General features: G+C 43.5%; 1 protein-coding gene across 1 annotated transcript in view; it reads left to right on the top strand.

Annotated features, from left to right (window-relative positions):
* adgrb1a (adhesion G protein-coupled receptor B1a) overlaps nucleotides 1-17,028 on the top strand; it is a 650,625-nt gene that overhangs the window by 540,549 nt on the left and 93,048 nt on the right. Inside the window, exons 27-28 of the mRNA XM_078216994.1 lie at nucleotides 7,570-7,636; nucleotides 7,779-7,864. Of these exons, the coding sequence (XP_078073120.1) occupies nucleotides 7,570-7,636; nucleotides 7,779-7,864 (153 nt within the window). The remainder of the gene's footprint in view (nucleotides 1-7,569; nucleotides 7,637-7,778; nucleotides 7,865-17,028) is intronic.

A 17,028-nucleotide genomic window follows, 5' to 3' on the forward strand; every position in this document is an offset into this window, starting at 1 on the left:
ACTTGATTAAAACATACCAGATCCTGAGCGGTCAGTGTGGATGTTGAGAGGATGTTCCCTCTTTTCGGAGAATCGAGTACTAGTCTAGTACTAGGCCGCTGTTTAAAAATAAGAGGCCAACCAATTAGGAGTGAGTTGAGGAGAAATTTGTTCTCTCTTTGGAGAGAGTCTTTGGAATTCTCTTCCTCAAAAGGCAGTGGAAGCAGAACCTTTGTATAATTTTAAGACAGAGGTAGATAGATTCTGGATTAACAAACGGGTGAAATGGTATGGGGAGGAGGCAGGAATGTGGAGTTTAGGTTGCAATCAGATCAGCCAACATCTCATAGAATGGCGGAGTAAGTTAGAAGGGCCAAGTTGCCTACTCCTGCTCCGAATTCATACGTTCATAAGACGCAGATTTCCTTCCCAGAATGTTTTGGTGAACCAGATGGGTTTTACAACAATCTGGTAATTTCATGACTGTCATGACTGCCACTACTGACTCTGGCTTTTTAGTCCCGATGTCTTCAATTAATTAAGTTTAAATTCCCCAGCTGCTGTCGTGCAGTTTGAACAGGATTAGTGGATTAATAATGTAATCAGGACAATATCATCCCAAAGGCTAACTAAGTTCATGTCTCCACCAGTTCTGTTCTTGTCCAAGCTGTTATGGTGGTAGCATGACGATTAGCGTGAAATCAGGGCCGGAATTCTCCAGTCTTGTCTGCTCCTCTACCCCTGCCAGCGAGTACGGAAAATTCGGCACTCAGCCAAATCTGCATTCACTGCAGCAGGACTGGAGAACCCCAGTGACAGATGAAGTCAGAGAATTCTGGCCGTTATCTCTCTCACATCTCCTTTTAAATTCTTGGAGCCCGATTCTTCCATCCTGACACACATGTTTTTTGGTACTTCGGGTTGGGAGATGTGCATGTCGGCAATTTCGCGGGATTTGCGCATCCGCGTCTCCTGCAGCCGGAGAGTAGGCGCAGTCGGGATCGCGCTGGAAATCGGTGGGAAGACAAGGCAAGTGATTTAAATCTATTTTAAATGTGATTATCGGGCCCGGGACTGAATTCTCTGGGCCCGATAGCATCTCCCACCCCGCCAGGGCTGGCCCGGGAATGCTTGTGCAGGCCGCGATCGGGCCGTGGGGCAGTGCGGGGGTCCCGGACTGGCCAGCGATTGAGCTGACCAGCAAACTGCAGTGTGACAGTTCGGGGTCACTGCGCATGTGCAGAGTTCCAGAACTGTCAGACTCCGGCGTGAATAGGCCCCGCCTCCTGAGCTTTTAATGATAATCACGATTGTGACCTCTGCATTGCGCAGAGTGTGGGAGATTCGAGTCTGAACTCCCACTGAATAAACAATCGTGAATTACGCCAGTTATCCCACCAATTCAGAACTTAGAGTATTTTTGAGAGAGTCGAGCCCCTTTTCTCCATCATGTCCCCAACCACCAACCCAAATTTTCCCTGAGACATTCTTCCTTTTCCCTTTCCTTGCCCTGCCCTGTGAGACCTCATAGTTGTGATTTTAATCTTTGTATCGACTCACCACGACTCTCTATTTCTGCACCCTATCTGATTTTGGAAGCTTATGAGCCACACATTTATTCCATTGCCACATACAGTTGCATTGAGACACTGAATGAATCTGCATGACTAAAGCTTCAAGAAAACAGTTCACGCATCATTTTTCTGTTCCTGTTGTGAATCCTTTCGGGAGGGACACAGCCATTGGTTTTTTTTTCGTAACCGCCTGGTAACCAAGGTTTTTTGTCCTCTCCTCTCGTGAAAGTAGTGTCTCTTGTTTCCATGGGTACCAGCTTCAGGATACATTACCAAAATACATTACCATTCTCTACATGCAGTCATGCTACGCTTCAGATTAAGAATGCTTAGATAACCTTAACATGTGATGTAGCCTTTCGGGATGCCACTTTTGAAATACTTTTCCCCTCTCTCATTTGCTGCTCTGAAGCATGTATTCCCCATTTTCCACAAAATTAGCACTGTCACATAGCAGAACTGGAATAGGAAAGCAGGCGGGAGGGTTGGGGGGAGCTGGGGAAGCCAGTTGGGCTCAGATGCTCCTTCTCTACGTGCAGTCATTGCTAGTGAATGCTGGAAGGCTTTATCATGTGGGAAGGGGCATCAACATCAATTTACCTTCCCAAGCTCCACTTCCTATCCAGGGCTGCGACTCCGGGCCGGGAGAATCTCGCGGCGGGCGATACGTGGGATTTGCACATGTGTACCCGCCACGATAGCGTCTCCCAGCGCCGGATTTCCCGCGGCATCTGCTCCCCACCTTAAATCGGCAGGGAGGCGAGGAAATGATTTAAATATTCATTTAAATATCTTTTACGTACAATTAGCGGGCCCGGGACTCTGCAGTCAGGATCGGTGGGGGAGGGAGGCCAGCAATCGGGGTGGGCTGGGCGGGGGGGCCGGCACTGTGGGGCGGGGGTGTGGGGGTGGTCTGGACTACAGAGTGTAACTATTGGGGTAGGGGAGATAGCTGGAGATCGGGTGGGTTGGGGAGGGGAGGGGAGAGGCTGGGCGTGAGAATAGTCAGGGGGCCAGCGATCAGGCCATGGGGGGGGGGGGGTCAGAGGGCCAGCGTCAGGGTCGTGGGGTTGGCCAGCAATTGAGCTGGCCAGCAATCGGGAGGCTGGCAGTGCGGGGCCACTGTGCATGCGCCAATCTCAGCACCAGCAGGTCGGCGCATGCGCAGTGGCCCACTCAGCATGCTGATTTCAGCCTCTCCAGTGCGAATAGACCCCGACAACTGAAATTTAATTATATTCACGATGGCAGCCTCTGCAGTGCACAGAGTGTGGAAGATTCTTCTCTGAACACCCACGGAAAAAACAGTGTGAATTACTCCAGTTTTTACGCAAATTCGACACTTGGAATTTTTTTGGAGAATTCCAGCCCAGTTCTGTTGTCTGACAGTTCCAATTTTGTGCTGAATGAGGAATAAATGCTTCGAATCAGCAAATGAGAGAGGGAAATACATTTCAATGGTGGCATCCTGAATGGTTACACCACATGTAACTTAAGTGTAGCATATTAACTGCCCTTTCGGGAAGAAAATCTGCTGTCCTTACCTTGTCATGGAATCCTTGCAGCGCAGAAGGAGGCCATTCGGCCCATCGAGTCTACACCGACCACAATCCCACCCAGGCCCTATTCCTGCAACACCACATATTTGCCTTGCTAATCTCCTGACACTAGGGTCAATTTAGCATGGCCAATCAACCTAACACATGTGGTCTGGCCTACATGTGACTCCCGAGCCACAGCAAAGTGGTTGACTCTCAACTGCCCTCTGAAGTGGCCGAGCAAGCCACTCAGTTCAAGGGCAACTAGGGTTGGGCAATAAATGTTGGCCAGCCAGCGAAGCCAATGTCCCATGAATAAATAAAAAAATGCTTGCAAAAAGAAATGGTGTGTGCACACTATTGGATTGTACAAGTTTACCGGCTTCCATGCACATAAAATTAAATATCAATTAGCACTTGCATTGGAACACTGTTAAAAAGACTCCAGTGGGGGAAAAATGGATAAGTACTAATGAATTCAACTTTCCATCATAGTTGACTTCTTTATATTCCACCAGAGGCTGAACTATGCTCTCAATTCATTATAATTTATTTATTTAGGGCTGCTCTGGATACTGGTTTAAGTCTGAGCTTCATCAACAAATAGGCTTAATGTATCGTTCTTCACACTGACATACTCCTGATGTTGAGTAATGAGTTTCTTTATCATACTTGACCTTAAAAGTTGCTTTGCCAACACACGTTAATTAATAAGCAAACATTATTAATGAAAAGTGCTTCCCATTAATCTTTGTTAAAAAACATTCAAACTGCTAATGAGTTCTGCAGTAAACAGATACAATTACTGGAGTAAGAAAGGCACAACTTGACTAAACTTTGTCAAGCGCAAAGCCTACAAATGGTGCTATGTTATCTTATTAGAATTGTTACATTAGCCATTGTGGCTTCCCCAGATTGTAAGCTGTTCCTATCTACTCAATTTTGCCAACTTCTGTTCCTCTTGGTTGTACTTTGCTAATCCTCCATTGTCTTGCCCAATGCGGCCACTCTTCACATGTGAATCTAGAAAGTGAAGCTTGCGTTTTCCATTGTTGGTCAAGTGTCATTGTAGCGTTAACCAAGTGGCTTGCAGTGAAAAGTTGGGGGACCTTCCAACCTTTCAGAAATCTGTCCACTTTGTACTTGAAGAAGTCTCCAGCAGATTAGAGCAAATGAACCAGTCCTCTTATGTTCATTTGAGGAGTGGACTGAGTTGTAGTCCCCCCTGCAGTAAGATTACTCGTCTTCCACTGAAGCCTCTGTTGATTGAAGTTATTCAAGCCACGGCATACTACGAGCAGGAAAAGTCCCAAGAGGCAGGACTTGGATAGGGATGGACTTTAGCATTAGGAACAGAGAGAAAATAAAAGGCAATGTGACAAGGGATTTGGAGTAAGAGGACAAAAGTAAAGGGGGAAAGGAAACATGGACAGAGTAGAGTGGTTAATTGCACAGAGTAGTCAGGGGAAATTATAGTGGACTGCAGAATGGGAAAAGTGGAAAAGCAAGAGAGGGAAGGACTGTAAATGAAAAAGGAAGGATGTAGATGAAGGGTGGAAGAAACAGGAGATGGACAAAACTGGAAGCAATGCTTTGTAATACAGGCAAAAGAGTGATTCACTGCCGGCAGAGGGCATTGGAAAGTACATTGATTCACTGAGAGCAAGGAGGGAGACATGTCAGCATTAACTGTGAATGTTAACGAAGGAGTATGAGAGAAGAACATTTCAGCATCAATGGAGAAGCGAGTGGAAAGAAAGGAATGGGAAAGGAGAAATGTTGGAATGCAAGAGGATTTGGGGAATCAGAGAACTATGTTCCAAAACATCTTTGAGTTAAGGATTCTATTATATTTCTTAACAGCAGTTTTAAGCTAATTGGTCCATAGTTCCCTGAACTTGTTTTATCTCTGAGTTTCTGGGTAGGAATCACATCAATTGCCAGCTAAATCTAGCACTTCTCCCTTTTCTAAAAATTTTTTTAACTTGCATATCTCTTCTCACTTCCCTCACTTAATTTTGCATAGATGCAATTTATCTGGACCACGAGTCTTATCCTCTGAAAATTTGACTCACTGATCAATCATCTCCCCCCTTTGTATCTTAAATACCTTTTCTTTTAATGCCTCCTCCTAATGTCAAGTCCATTGTGGGAAATATTCAGGCAAAGCAGTTATATAATACTTCTGTCATTACTTCTGAGTTTATCTGGTGTATTCCTTAGCCAGCCTATCTGTATTCCGAGTTTTCTTTTTTATTTCATAGAATCATAGAACCCTATAGTGCAGAAGGAGGCCACCCGGCCCATCGAGTCTGCACCAACCACAATCCCACCCAGGCCCATAACCATGTGCATTTAGGCGAGCTAGTCCCCGTGACACCAAGGGGCAATTTGGCATGGCAAATCCACCTAACCTGCACATCTTTGGACTGTGGGAGGAAACCAGAGCACCCGGAGGAAACCCACGCATACACGGGGAGAATGTGCAAACTCCACATAGACAGTGAAGCAAGCCGGGAATCGAACCCAGGTCACTGGCGCTGTGAGGCAGCAGTGCTAACCACTGTGCCACCGTGCCACCCATAAATATGTCTGTAAAATTATTTACTAATTTTACATTCCTCGGTAATTTAATTTAATAATTTCTCATTCTCATTTCCTGATTGTCATTTGACTTGTTTCCTAATCTCTTTTGTATTCCCTTTTGCCGTCCTCTTTGTTGGCTATTTGCTTAGTGTATGCCTTTTTCTTGATTTGATCATCGTGTATCATTATATATTAATATGTTCTTTATTTTGTGATCTATTTCTCCCGGAGTTCATCATCAGCTTAAATGTATCTCATTGCAGATCTGTCAGTTAATGTTTCTGGTTTATCTTTCCTAATTTCTTTCATTTCCATTTAAAATTAGATTTTTCTTTCATTTATGACTTTGCGAGTACCCTTCGGGGTTTAGTGCAGTCATTTTTGCCTTTGGTACGAGTGGTGGAATATTGAACGTACGTATAGCTTAAGTTACATGCCCATCTAACTGATTGTTTATCTGGTGTTAGGGAGATCACAGTTAGGGTTCGTTCTTGAATATTCAGCTGCTTTAGCCTCATTTGAAACTGTTGGTTGGGTTTTGCTAGTTTTCAAGGTTGGCCGACACTTGTATTTATTCTGTATTGCGCTATTTGACTGTGACTTACACCTGCAGAATGTGATTGCCTTCTGCAACCTAAAAAGGGTTATCATTGTTTGTTGAGTTAAAAATTGGACACTGGGTGACAGCCGGAAACTGGGAATTTGGCTCCACATATGAAGTGTGGCTGGCTGCTGATGTAAATCAATTGGAAAACTTTATGATGAATGATTCCCCATCATGAGTTACTGAAATAAGTACAGATTAAAAAATGTAATTCTATTTGAAGAAACAGATAATTACTTTAAGGAACAAAGAACAATGCAGCACAGGAACAGGTTCTTCGGCCCACCAAACCTGCGCCAATATGTGGTTTCTATCCCTCTGCTCACCTCCTGTTCATGTGTCTATCAATATACACCTTGACCATTGCTAAGGTGCCTACTTCCACCACCTCTGCTGACAGTGCGTTCCAGGCAGCGAGCCCACCAACCCCCCCCCCCGCCCCCCCTCTGTATGAAAAACGTTCCCCACACGTCTCCCCTAAACTTACCACCTCTCACCTTAAACTTGTGCCCTCTTGTAGTCGACCCTTCCACCATGGGAAAAAATCTCTGACTATCCACGCTATCCATGCCTCCCATAATTTTGTAGACGTTTATCAGCATACCCCTCAGCCTCCGTCTTTCCAATGAAAACAATCCGAGTTTATCCAACCTCTCCTCGTACCTAAAACCCTCCAGACCAGGCAACATCCCGGTAAACCTTCTTTGCATCCTCTCCAAAGCATTCATGTCTTTCTGGTAATGTGGCAACCAGAATTGCTTGCAATATTCCAAATGCAGCCTAACTAAAGTTTTATACCAGTGTAACATAACTTTTATACTCAATGAAAGCAAATGACTGTGGATGCTGGAATCTGAAACCAAGAGAGAAAATGCTGGAAAGTCTCAGCAGGTCTGGCAGCATCTGTGAGGAGAGAAAAGAGCTGACATTTCGAATCCAGATAACCCTTTGTCAACCTTTGGCAAAGATGCTTTGGCAAAGTGTAATCTGGACTCGAAACATCATCTCTTTTCTCTCCTTACAGATGCTGCCAGACCTGCTGAGATTTCCCAGTATTTTCTCTCTTAGTTTTATGCTCGACACCCTGGACGATGAAGGCAAGCATGCTGTATGCTTTCTTGATCACATTATCCACCTATGATGCGACATTTTGCAGTTTAAAAGTTTCTGGACATCTTACTCACAGGCTAGAATATCTAGTCACAAAGCAGATGTGTGATACCTTGCATTCTTCAGAATTTAGCATATCTTAGATCTAACGCTATATTTTTGTATTGTTTTCTTGCAGTTGCTGGCTTTCCTTGGAAGGTGGTCTTCTCTACGCTTTTGTGGGACCTGCAGCCGTTGTTGTTTTGGTATCAAGTTTCCAATCTCATTTCAGTTACTATTGAATGCAGTCTCAGTAGTAAAAATAATGAAAGAAACAGTTGCATTTTTGGAGCTCCGGTTATTGACCATGAAAAGATATTTTATGTTTATACATTTTTATTTCAACAGGTGAACATGGTTATTGGCATTCTGGTATTTAACAAACTTGTATCCAAAGATGGAATAACAGATAAGAAACTGAAGGAACGGGCAGGGTATGATTACAAATACATCATCTAGCATTTTATTATCTTTGAAAGATACTGACCATATTTCCTTGATTAGAAACAAGCAATACTGTCTTTTATCCCTGCAATGTAACCTTAATAAGCTTGCTCATAGTAACCTTGAAGTGTTAAATTATTCATGATCGTCACACTCAGACATCATCGAACCATTGACGCAGTATAATGTCCACACTGGTGCCATGTTTAGTCACCATATATTTTCTATAATGTTTAATTTTTCTTCCTAATTGGATCACAATTCTCCGGTGTGTTTGTAAGGGACGTTTGAACTTGAAGCAAAAGCATCATTGTTGTTGGCTAACAGTGCATTGCCTTGCTTAGCTAATAGGCAGCATAAACTCCTGTTGCTCTGAAATGACCATACAAGGTTTCTGAACATAAATAAAAATTAAGTCAAATTCAAAATTGAAATACCTCATAATTTAGTAGACCCTGATGTTCACAGCGCACAATTGGGCTACTTCATTGTATTAAAAATTGATATCTGGTGACATTTTAACAAAGTGTTAGTACAACTTATTTTATCATTTTCTTTCCTTCCCACCTCCAAAAGCCATGGCGTGTGCTAGCGTACCGCTCCATCAACATTGGTCGGAGTGTTACCACCGTTCATTCCCAGCGGAATTTTCCCATCCCGCTGCAGTGAATGGAGATTTGGCTGGGCACCAAATCGTCCAACCTCGCCGCAGCGGGAGTGTGGTGTGAAAGGCCGATAAGATCACGCCCATTGACTTTCAATGCTTCACCTCAAGTTTCAGTCTTCAATATGTTGAGGGGAATTCTAGCCTCCCAACCGTGTGTTTTTCGGCGGCGGGAGGTGGTGTGTTGTTCGCTGGCAGCGGCAATGTCTGGTTCCGTTGCTGTCAATGGGATTTTCCATTGATCTCACTGCACGCTGCCGCGAATCCACGGGAGGAGGTGTGCTGCCAGTAGCATCAGAGAATCCCACCAGCGAGAACAACTGAAAAATCTTGTGAAATATTGTAGGTGTGATTCTGAACTACCCTGACAACTAGTCAGATGCACTCACAGGGATCTGAACCATCAGGATAGTATCCATGACTGTTGGCTTATGGAGGCTGATATAAATTCTGACAGTCACCACTGCCCTAGTAAAGATTAGTTAATTGAGCAGAGACCACAATTACACCTAATCTGTGTGATTCAGTCCCAGACTAATCAATGTATTTATTTTGAGCATCAGAATATCCCAAAATATTTATCTTCGACAAAATGTATTTCAAATTTTTGCACAACTTAGACGGCCTAGAATTTTCCATCAATATTAATTTTAACAAATTCAGCAAATACATGTGGGTTAATTTAAAAAGTAATTTCTGAAAGGTAGTTTGCTTTAGGAGTGAGTTAGTGGTTTAACCATTGATGAGACAATGCAAATTCCTACTGGCCTCCGAATCTCTTTTATTTGCAATTTCCATGGTGACAGCAGAATAGTATTAAATAAGCGTGAACTATTAATGTTCATTCATTCAGGCTGTCGAAAACAAAATTAGTTCTTACAAAATGTGAATGTCATTTGTGGTGAGTGTTGATGCCTTCAAATCCCTGAGCCTTGCATTTGAGTCCAAGGCCTTTATGGTGAAAGGGCTGGCTTCTTCCATGGCAACAGCTGACACACACTGTTGCTTAGCAACCTACTTTCTCACAGTCGGTGGAAACAAAATGGGGACTCGCTGTGAGAACAAGAAAGATTCATCAGTTAAATATGGCTTGTAATTGGAAAGGGTGGAACGAACAAAGATTAATATGTTTTAACAAAGAGATTGATGCCTGGGGACTTGAAGCAGTGGCAGAAAATAAGTTACATAAATGTGTAACACCAGCTAGATGGAGTTCTGCCAAGATTGCGAATGCAGACAGTCAGCTCCTTCACATTTCTTGCCGATGATCTTCAACTCCTTGTGTGTCACTTTAATGTCTGATAGTTAGAGAGAGTCTTGACTCTGCAGTATACCAACCATTCTATAAAGTTGTCCAATGGCATTGTGAATGCATGTTAAGGGAAGACTGCACAAATAATTTTCCATTTTTCACAAAAACATTTGGCAGGAGCAGCAATTAGCTCTGCAAGTACAATTTCGCAACAGTCGTGTTGACTGTCCCTGTAAATATGACGCAAAGAATGTTCCTATTAATATCGGGGGAATGCCCGTGTGAGAGATTGGACCGCAAAAGACCTAAAAATCTCAGAACAAACTGAAAACAGATCCATCCCTTTCTCTTGTCCTGGGCGCCAGAAAAAATTTGACATTTTCAGAAATCATTTAGTCATAGAGGTTTACAGCATGGAAACAGGCCCTTCGGCCCAACTTGTCCATGCCGGCCCTTTTTTTTAAACCACTAAGCTAGTCCCAATTGCCCGCCTTTGGCCCATATCCCTCTATACCCATCTTACCCACGTAACTGCCTACATGCTTTTTAAAAGACAAAATTGTATCCGTCTCAACTACTATCTCTGGCAGCTTGTTCCAGACACTCACCACCCTCTGTGTGAAAAAATTGCCCCTCTGGACCCTTTTGTATCTCTCCCCTCTCACCTTAAACCTATGCCCTCTAGTTTTAGACTCCCTTACCTTTGGGAAAATATGTTGACTATCTAGCTGACCTATGCCCCCCATTATTTTATAGACTTCTGTAAGATCACCCCTCAGCCTCCTACGCTCCAGAGAAAATAATTCCCAGTCTATTCAGACTCTCCTCATAACTCAAACCATGAAGTCCCGGCAGCATCCTAGCAAATCTTTCCTGCACTCCTTCCAGCTTAATAATGTCCTTTCTATGATAGGGTGGCCAGAACTGTACACAGTGCTCCTTCCTAAAGGTGGCTTTAAGTGAATAATTAACAACTTATTTTATTCAACCAACTGGGAACTTTAACTGAACCAGTAACAATTTTAATTAAAGGATAGTTCGACTGAAATGCTGTTCAAATAAAGATAAGGATCACTTAGTACCAAAACAGCAATAACAGAATCTTAGTCACTCTCAAAAAAACTAGATACAACCAGATCTGGTGGCTTGGAAAAGATTTGGAGGTTCTTCTGTAGTTGTCCGCTGTCTGTAAGCGCTGTCTGATTGGGTACTTTTCACTGGTTGAATGGTGAGTTCTCTTCAGGCACATCTGAAGCTGGCAGAGTTAAGAACTAACTGTTGATCGAACTGCCTTTAGCTGCTTCAGCTGATCTGACCCTGGCTCTGGCTCAAGCGATGTTGGGACGATAAACTGCAATGAATGGGGTGGGTGAGGCTGATGGTGGTAGGGGGGGGGCGGCGGTGGGTGATGGTGGAGGGGGGGGGGGGGTGGAGGAGGGTGGAGTGGGAAGGGGAAGTGTTAGGTCAGAAACCCCAAAGTATATTGTGGAGCCAGACTAGACACCAGCAACTTGTTCTCCTCCTGTGCCTTCGCCAGTTTCACAATGTTCACATTGCACTCATTTGCCTCCATTCATCTCTTCATTATCTGAGATTTGTAACTATGCACCAACCCTATGCAGTGTTTGATAGAGACTTTCAGCTGCTGTGTTTCAGACTGAGCAAATGTCAGCTTCTCCTTCTGAACCTGTGCCAATTTGAGTGGATTAAGCCTATACAGCATTTTCTACATCTACATCATGCACAATTACTTTAGTACTTCCTTGCTTATTCCCACATATAGCTCTGTGTGATTGTAATAACTCTTTCAGGTTCATTTTAATTTCCTCCAGAAGGTAATTCAGTAATTTGTCCCAACTTCTGATAATTTTCTCATTATCCAATCTAATTAGAGGAATGTCAAATTCACAGCCATCTGGATTTCTTTCTATACTCCGAGTTGTAACAACTAACACATCCTCCTCCTGCTTTCCTTCCCTATCTAAATACTGTTTGAACATATTAACATGACACTCTGAGTTTTCCTTCTATCTAACATTCTTATCAAATAATTCACTTCACTCAATTTTTGTTGATTTGATAAGGACCTCTGAGCATTGCTTTTACTAGTTCACCTACCATTGGCAATAATGCTAATGCGTTCTCCGCACGAGCAAAACTATGAATTTTTGATCTCTTATCAGTTGATTTTTTCATGACATGCTGTACTACTTTTCAAGGCTGCCTAGCCAATTCATCAGCCCTAGTTAATCTTTCCCTAAAGTTTGACACATAGTCCAACAGTTTAGTCTCAGAACGCTGACTCACCAATTTTTCATTGATCAATTTAAGTGGTCCTCTTAACTCATGACCAAAAATTGATTCAGATGGACTGAATTTTGTTGATTCATTAGGTGCACCCCCAGTTACAAAAAGTACAAATGGAATTCCTTTATCCCAATCCTCTGAATAATTCTGACTATAGGCCCTCACCATGGTCTTTAAAGTTTGATGCCCACCATTCTAAAGCTCCCCGTGATTCTGGATGATACGCAATTGATTTAAACCTTTACTCCAAACCTATCCATAACTTCCCTGAATAACATCGACATACAATTGGATCCTTGATCTTATTGTATTTCTGTGGGCAGTCCATGTATGGTTAAAAAAAATAAAGTAATTCCTCTACAATCCTTTAAGCTGTAATATTATGTAATGAAATGGCCTTTTGAAATCTAGTAAACACATCCATTATGGCCAATAAATACTGATTCCCACTTTTTGTTTTAGGCAGGGGCCTCACGCTATGAAATAAGGACCCTCATAAAAGGTTCCACAAATGCCGGAATGGCTATTAAAGGTGGTGGTTTGATTACCACTTGAGTTTTCTTATTATCTGATATGTGTGACATGTACGGCAAAATTGAACATTTTTTTGAGTCCAGGCCAATAAAAATGTTTTTTAATTTTGGGCTGAGTTTTCCTTATTCCTAAATGACCTCCTACTGCATCACATGCACGATCCACAACACCTCAGTTCTATTATTCACCGATAATACCACTTGATGTACTTCTGCCCATTTTTCATCTGCCTGAATATTAGTGGTCTCCATTTCCTCATTAAGACATCATGTTTAATGTAATAACACACTGGCACACACTCAGATTCTTCTTCTGTGTATGCTTTCTGATACAACTGTTTTATCTCTACACCTTTCTGTTGTAACTCTGCCAATTTTCCAGAACTAAAGATATTCACTTCATCCTCCACCTGTTCTTGTTCTTTATCAACCATCTGGTCAAAGATTGTTTCTGATAACTGGGCCTCAATCTCCTTATCTTCACTCTTTGATTTCTCCTCCTCCTGTCTCAACCTGTGGCTTTGTGTTCTTGTTCCCACAGGGTCGGGAAACATCCCAGCATATGCTTCCTGCAGCACCTCAGTTTTTTGATTTTCCTCTGGCTTTTCAACCACACCAGGCATTACTCCCACTTGTGATATAGCTATAGTGTTATCCAGGATAAACTGTACCCTTGACAAAGGTAAATTCACTATTACTCCTATTACCATTTCAGCACTTTACACTGGACTCTCCAACCGTACCTTACATAATGGAACATTGATCTTTTCACCATTAACTTCACATATTTCCGTCTTTTCCAGCAATACTCCTTCTAGACTGCATATCTCCTCATCTCGCACATGAAAGACTTAATCCTGGAGCTCTTAAAATCTTAATTTCTTTACCTACTCCCCCTGGTACACATGAGCAAACCTTACCCACATAAATAACCTCTTTAAAGAGACCTGGGACTTGCTTATCACACAACCCCTGTACATTCTTTGCCACCTCTTTAGCTTCAACCATGATTTCTTTTGCCACTTCAACAGGTTTATCCTATTTTACCACATCTGTCTTCCCAGTGCGTTTCTTAAGCCAGCAACGCAGCAATTTTGTGCGTCCAACTTTATTACAATGAAAACATCCAAGGTTTATTCTTTTCTCTTCCACCTTCGTATGTTTTCTTTTTAACCTTAGGTAAACTATCCTTTCTATCTCAACTGAGATCTCCTTTGCCTTTACCACCTGAGCTTTTATCTTTTCCCCAGTTTCTATCCTTCACATATTGAAATTGATGTTGAAAACCAAATCTCAATTTGCGAATCAACTCAAGATCATAGAAACATAGAAAACTACAGCACAAAACAGGCCCTTCGGCCCCACAAGTGGTGCCGAACATATCCCTACCTTTTAGGCCTACCTATAACCCTCCATCCTATTAAGTCCCATGTGCTCATCCAGGAGTCTCGTAAAAGACCCTATTGAGTTTGCCTCCACCACCACTGACAGCAGCCGATTCCACTCGCCCACCACCCACTGAGTGAAAAACTTCCCCCTAACATTTCCCTTGTTCCTACCCCCCAGTACCTTAAACCTGTGTCCTCTCATAGCAGCCATTTCCACCCTGAGACAAAGCCTCTGAGAGTCCACCCGATCTATGCCTCTCAACATCTTATATACTTCTATTAGGTCTCCTCTCATCCTACGTCTCTCCAAGGAGAAAAGACCGAGCTCCCTCAGCCTATCCTCATAAGGCATGCCACTCAATCCAGGAAACATCCTTGTAAATCTCCTCTGCACCCTTTCAATCTTTTCCACATCCTTCCTGTAATGAGGCGACCAGAACTGAGCACAGTACTCCAAGTGGGGTCTGACGAGGGTCTTATATAGCTGCATCATTATCCCCGGACTCCTAAACTCAATCCCTCCATTGATAAAGGCCAGCACACCATATGCCTTCTTAACCACCTCCTCCACCTGCGGGGCCAATTTTAGAGTCCTATGGACCCAGACCCCAAGGTCCTTCTGATCCTCTACAGTACTAAGAGTCTTTCCCTTTATAAGACCATAAGACCATAAGACATAGGAGCGGAAGTAAGGCCATTCGGCCCATCGAGTCCACTCCACCATTCAATCATGGTTGATTTCAACTCCATTTACCCGCTCTCTCCCCATAGCCCTTAATTCCTCGAGAAATCAAGAATTTATCAATTTCTGTCTTGAAGACGCTCAACGTCTCGGCCTCCACAGCCCTCTGTGGCAATGAATTCCACAGACCCACCACTCTCTGGCTGAAGAAATTTCTCCTCATCTCTGTTCTAAAGTGACTCCCTTTTATTCTAAGGCTGTGCCCCCGCGTCCTAGTCTCCCCTGTTAATGGAAACAACTTCCCTACGTCCATCCTATCTAAGCCGTTCATTATCTTGTAAGTTTCTATCAGATCTCCCCTCAACCTCCTAAACTCCAATGAATATAATCCCACGATCCTCAGACGTTCATCGTATGTCAGGCCTACCATTCCTGGGATCATCCGTGTGAATCTCCGCTGGACCCGCTCCAGTGCCAGTATGTCCTTCCTGAGATGTGGGGCCCAAAATTGCTCACAGTACTCCAAATGGGGCCTAACCAGTGCTTTATAAAGCCTCAGAAGTACATCCCTGCTTTTGTATTCCAAGCCTCTTGAGATAAATGACAACATTACATTTGCTTTCTTAATTACGGACTCAACCTTCAAGTTTACCTTTAGAGAATCCTGGACTAGGACTCCCAAGTCCCTTTGCACTTTAGCATTATGAATTTTGTCACCGTTTAGAAAATAGTCCATGCCTCTATTCTTTTTTCCAAAGTGTACGACCTCACACTTGCCCACGTTGAATTTCATCAGCCACTTCTTGGACCACTCTCCTAAACTGTCTAAATCTTTCTGCAGCCTCCCCACCTCCTCAATACTACCTGCCCCTCCACCTATCTTTGTATCATCGGCAAACTTGGCCAGAATGCTCCCAGTCCCGTCATCTAGATCGTTAATATATAAAGAGAACAGCTGTGGCCCCAACACTGAACCCTGCGGGACACCACTTGTCACCGGTTGCCATTCTGAGAAAGAACCTTTTATCCCAACTCTCTGCCTTCTGTCTGACAGCCAATCGTCAATCCATGTTAGTACCTTGCCTCGAATACCATGGGCCCTTATTTTACTCAGCAGTCTCCCGTGAGGCACCTTGTCAAAGGCCTTTTGGAAGTCAAGATAGATAACATCCATTGGCTCTCCTTGGTCTAACCTATTTGTTATCTCCTCAAAGAACTCTAACAGGTTTGTCAGGCACGACCTCCCCTTACTATATTGTACTCCTTCATCCCATTCGACCTGCCAAAATGGACCACTACGCATTTATCTGAGTTGAAGTCCATCTGCCACTTCTCCACCCAGTCTTGCATCCTATCTATGTCCCTCTGTAACTTCTGACATCCCTCCAGACTATCCACAACCCCACCAACCTTGGTGTCGTCGGCAAACTTACCAACCCATTCCTCCGCTTCCTCATCCAGGTCATTTATGAAAATGACAAACAGCAAGGGTCCCAGAACAGACCCCTGGGGCACACCACTGGTGACTGACCTCCAATTAGAAAAAGACCCATCTATACACACTCTCTGCCTCCTTTGGGCAAGCCAGTTCTGGATCCACAGGGCAGCAGCCCCTTGGATCCCATGCCCTCTCACTTTTTCTAGAAGCCTTGCATGGGGGACCTTATCGAACACCTTGCTAAAATCCATATAAACCACATCTACCGCTTTCCCTTCACCAATGTGTTTAGTCACATTTTCGAAGAACTCCACCAGGCTCATAAGGCACGATCTGCCTTTGACAAAGCCATGCTGAGTATTCTTGAGCATACTAAACCTCTCTAAATGCCCAAAAATCTTGTCCCTCAGGATCTTCTCCATCAGCTTACCAATCATTGAGGTTAGACTCACCGGTTGGTAATTTCCTGGGCTATCCATATTCCCCTTCTTGAAAATAGGAACCACATCCGCAATCCTCCAATCCTCCGGCACCTCTCCCGTCTCCATCGACGACGCAAAGATCATCGCCAGAGGCTCTGCAATCTCTTCCCTCGCCTCCCACAGTAACCTGGGGTACATCCTATCCGGACCCGGCGACTTATCTATCTTGATGCCATTCAAAGATTCCAGCACAACCTCTTTGTTAAATTCCACATACTCAATCATTTCAGTCCACCGCAAGCCCGCAGTACATCCACTCATGTCCTTCTCCTCTGTGAAAACCGAGGCAAAATACTCATTAAGCACCTCTGCCATTTCTACTGGTTCCATACTGATTTTCCCACCTTCATCTTTTATAGGCCCTATTCCTTCACGTCTCATCCTTTTACTCTTCACATATTTATAGAA

Source organism: Mustelus asterias, chromosome 7, assembly GCF_964213995.1.
Source record: "Mustelus asterias chromosome 7, sMusAst1.hap1.1, whole genome shotgun sequence".
NCBI classification, from domain to species: Eukaryota; Metazoa; Chordata; class Chondrichthyes; order Carcharhiniformes; family Triakidae; genus Mustelus; species Mustelus asterias.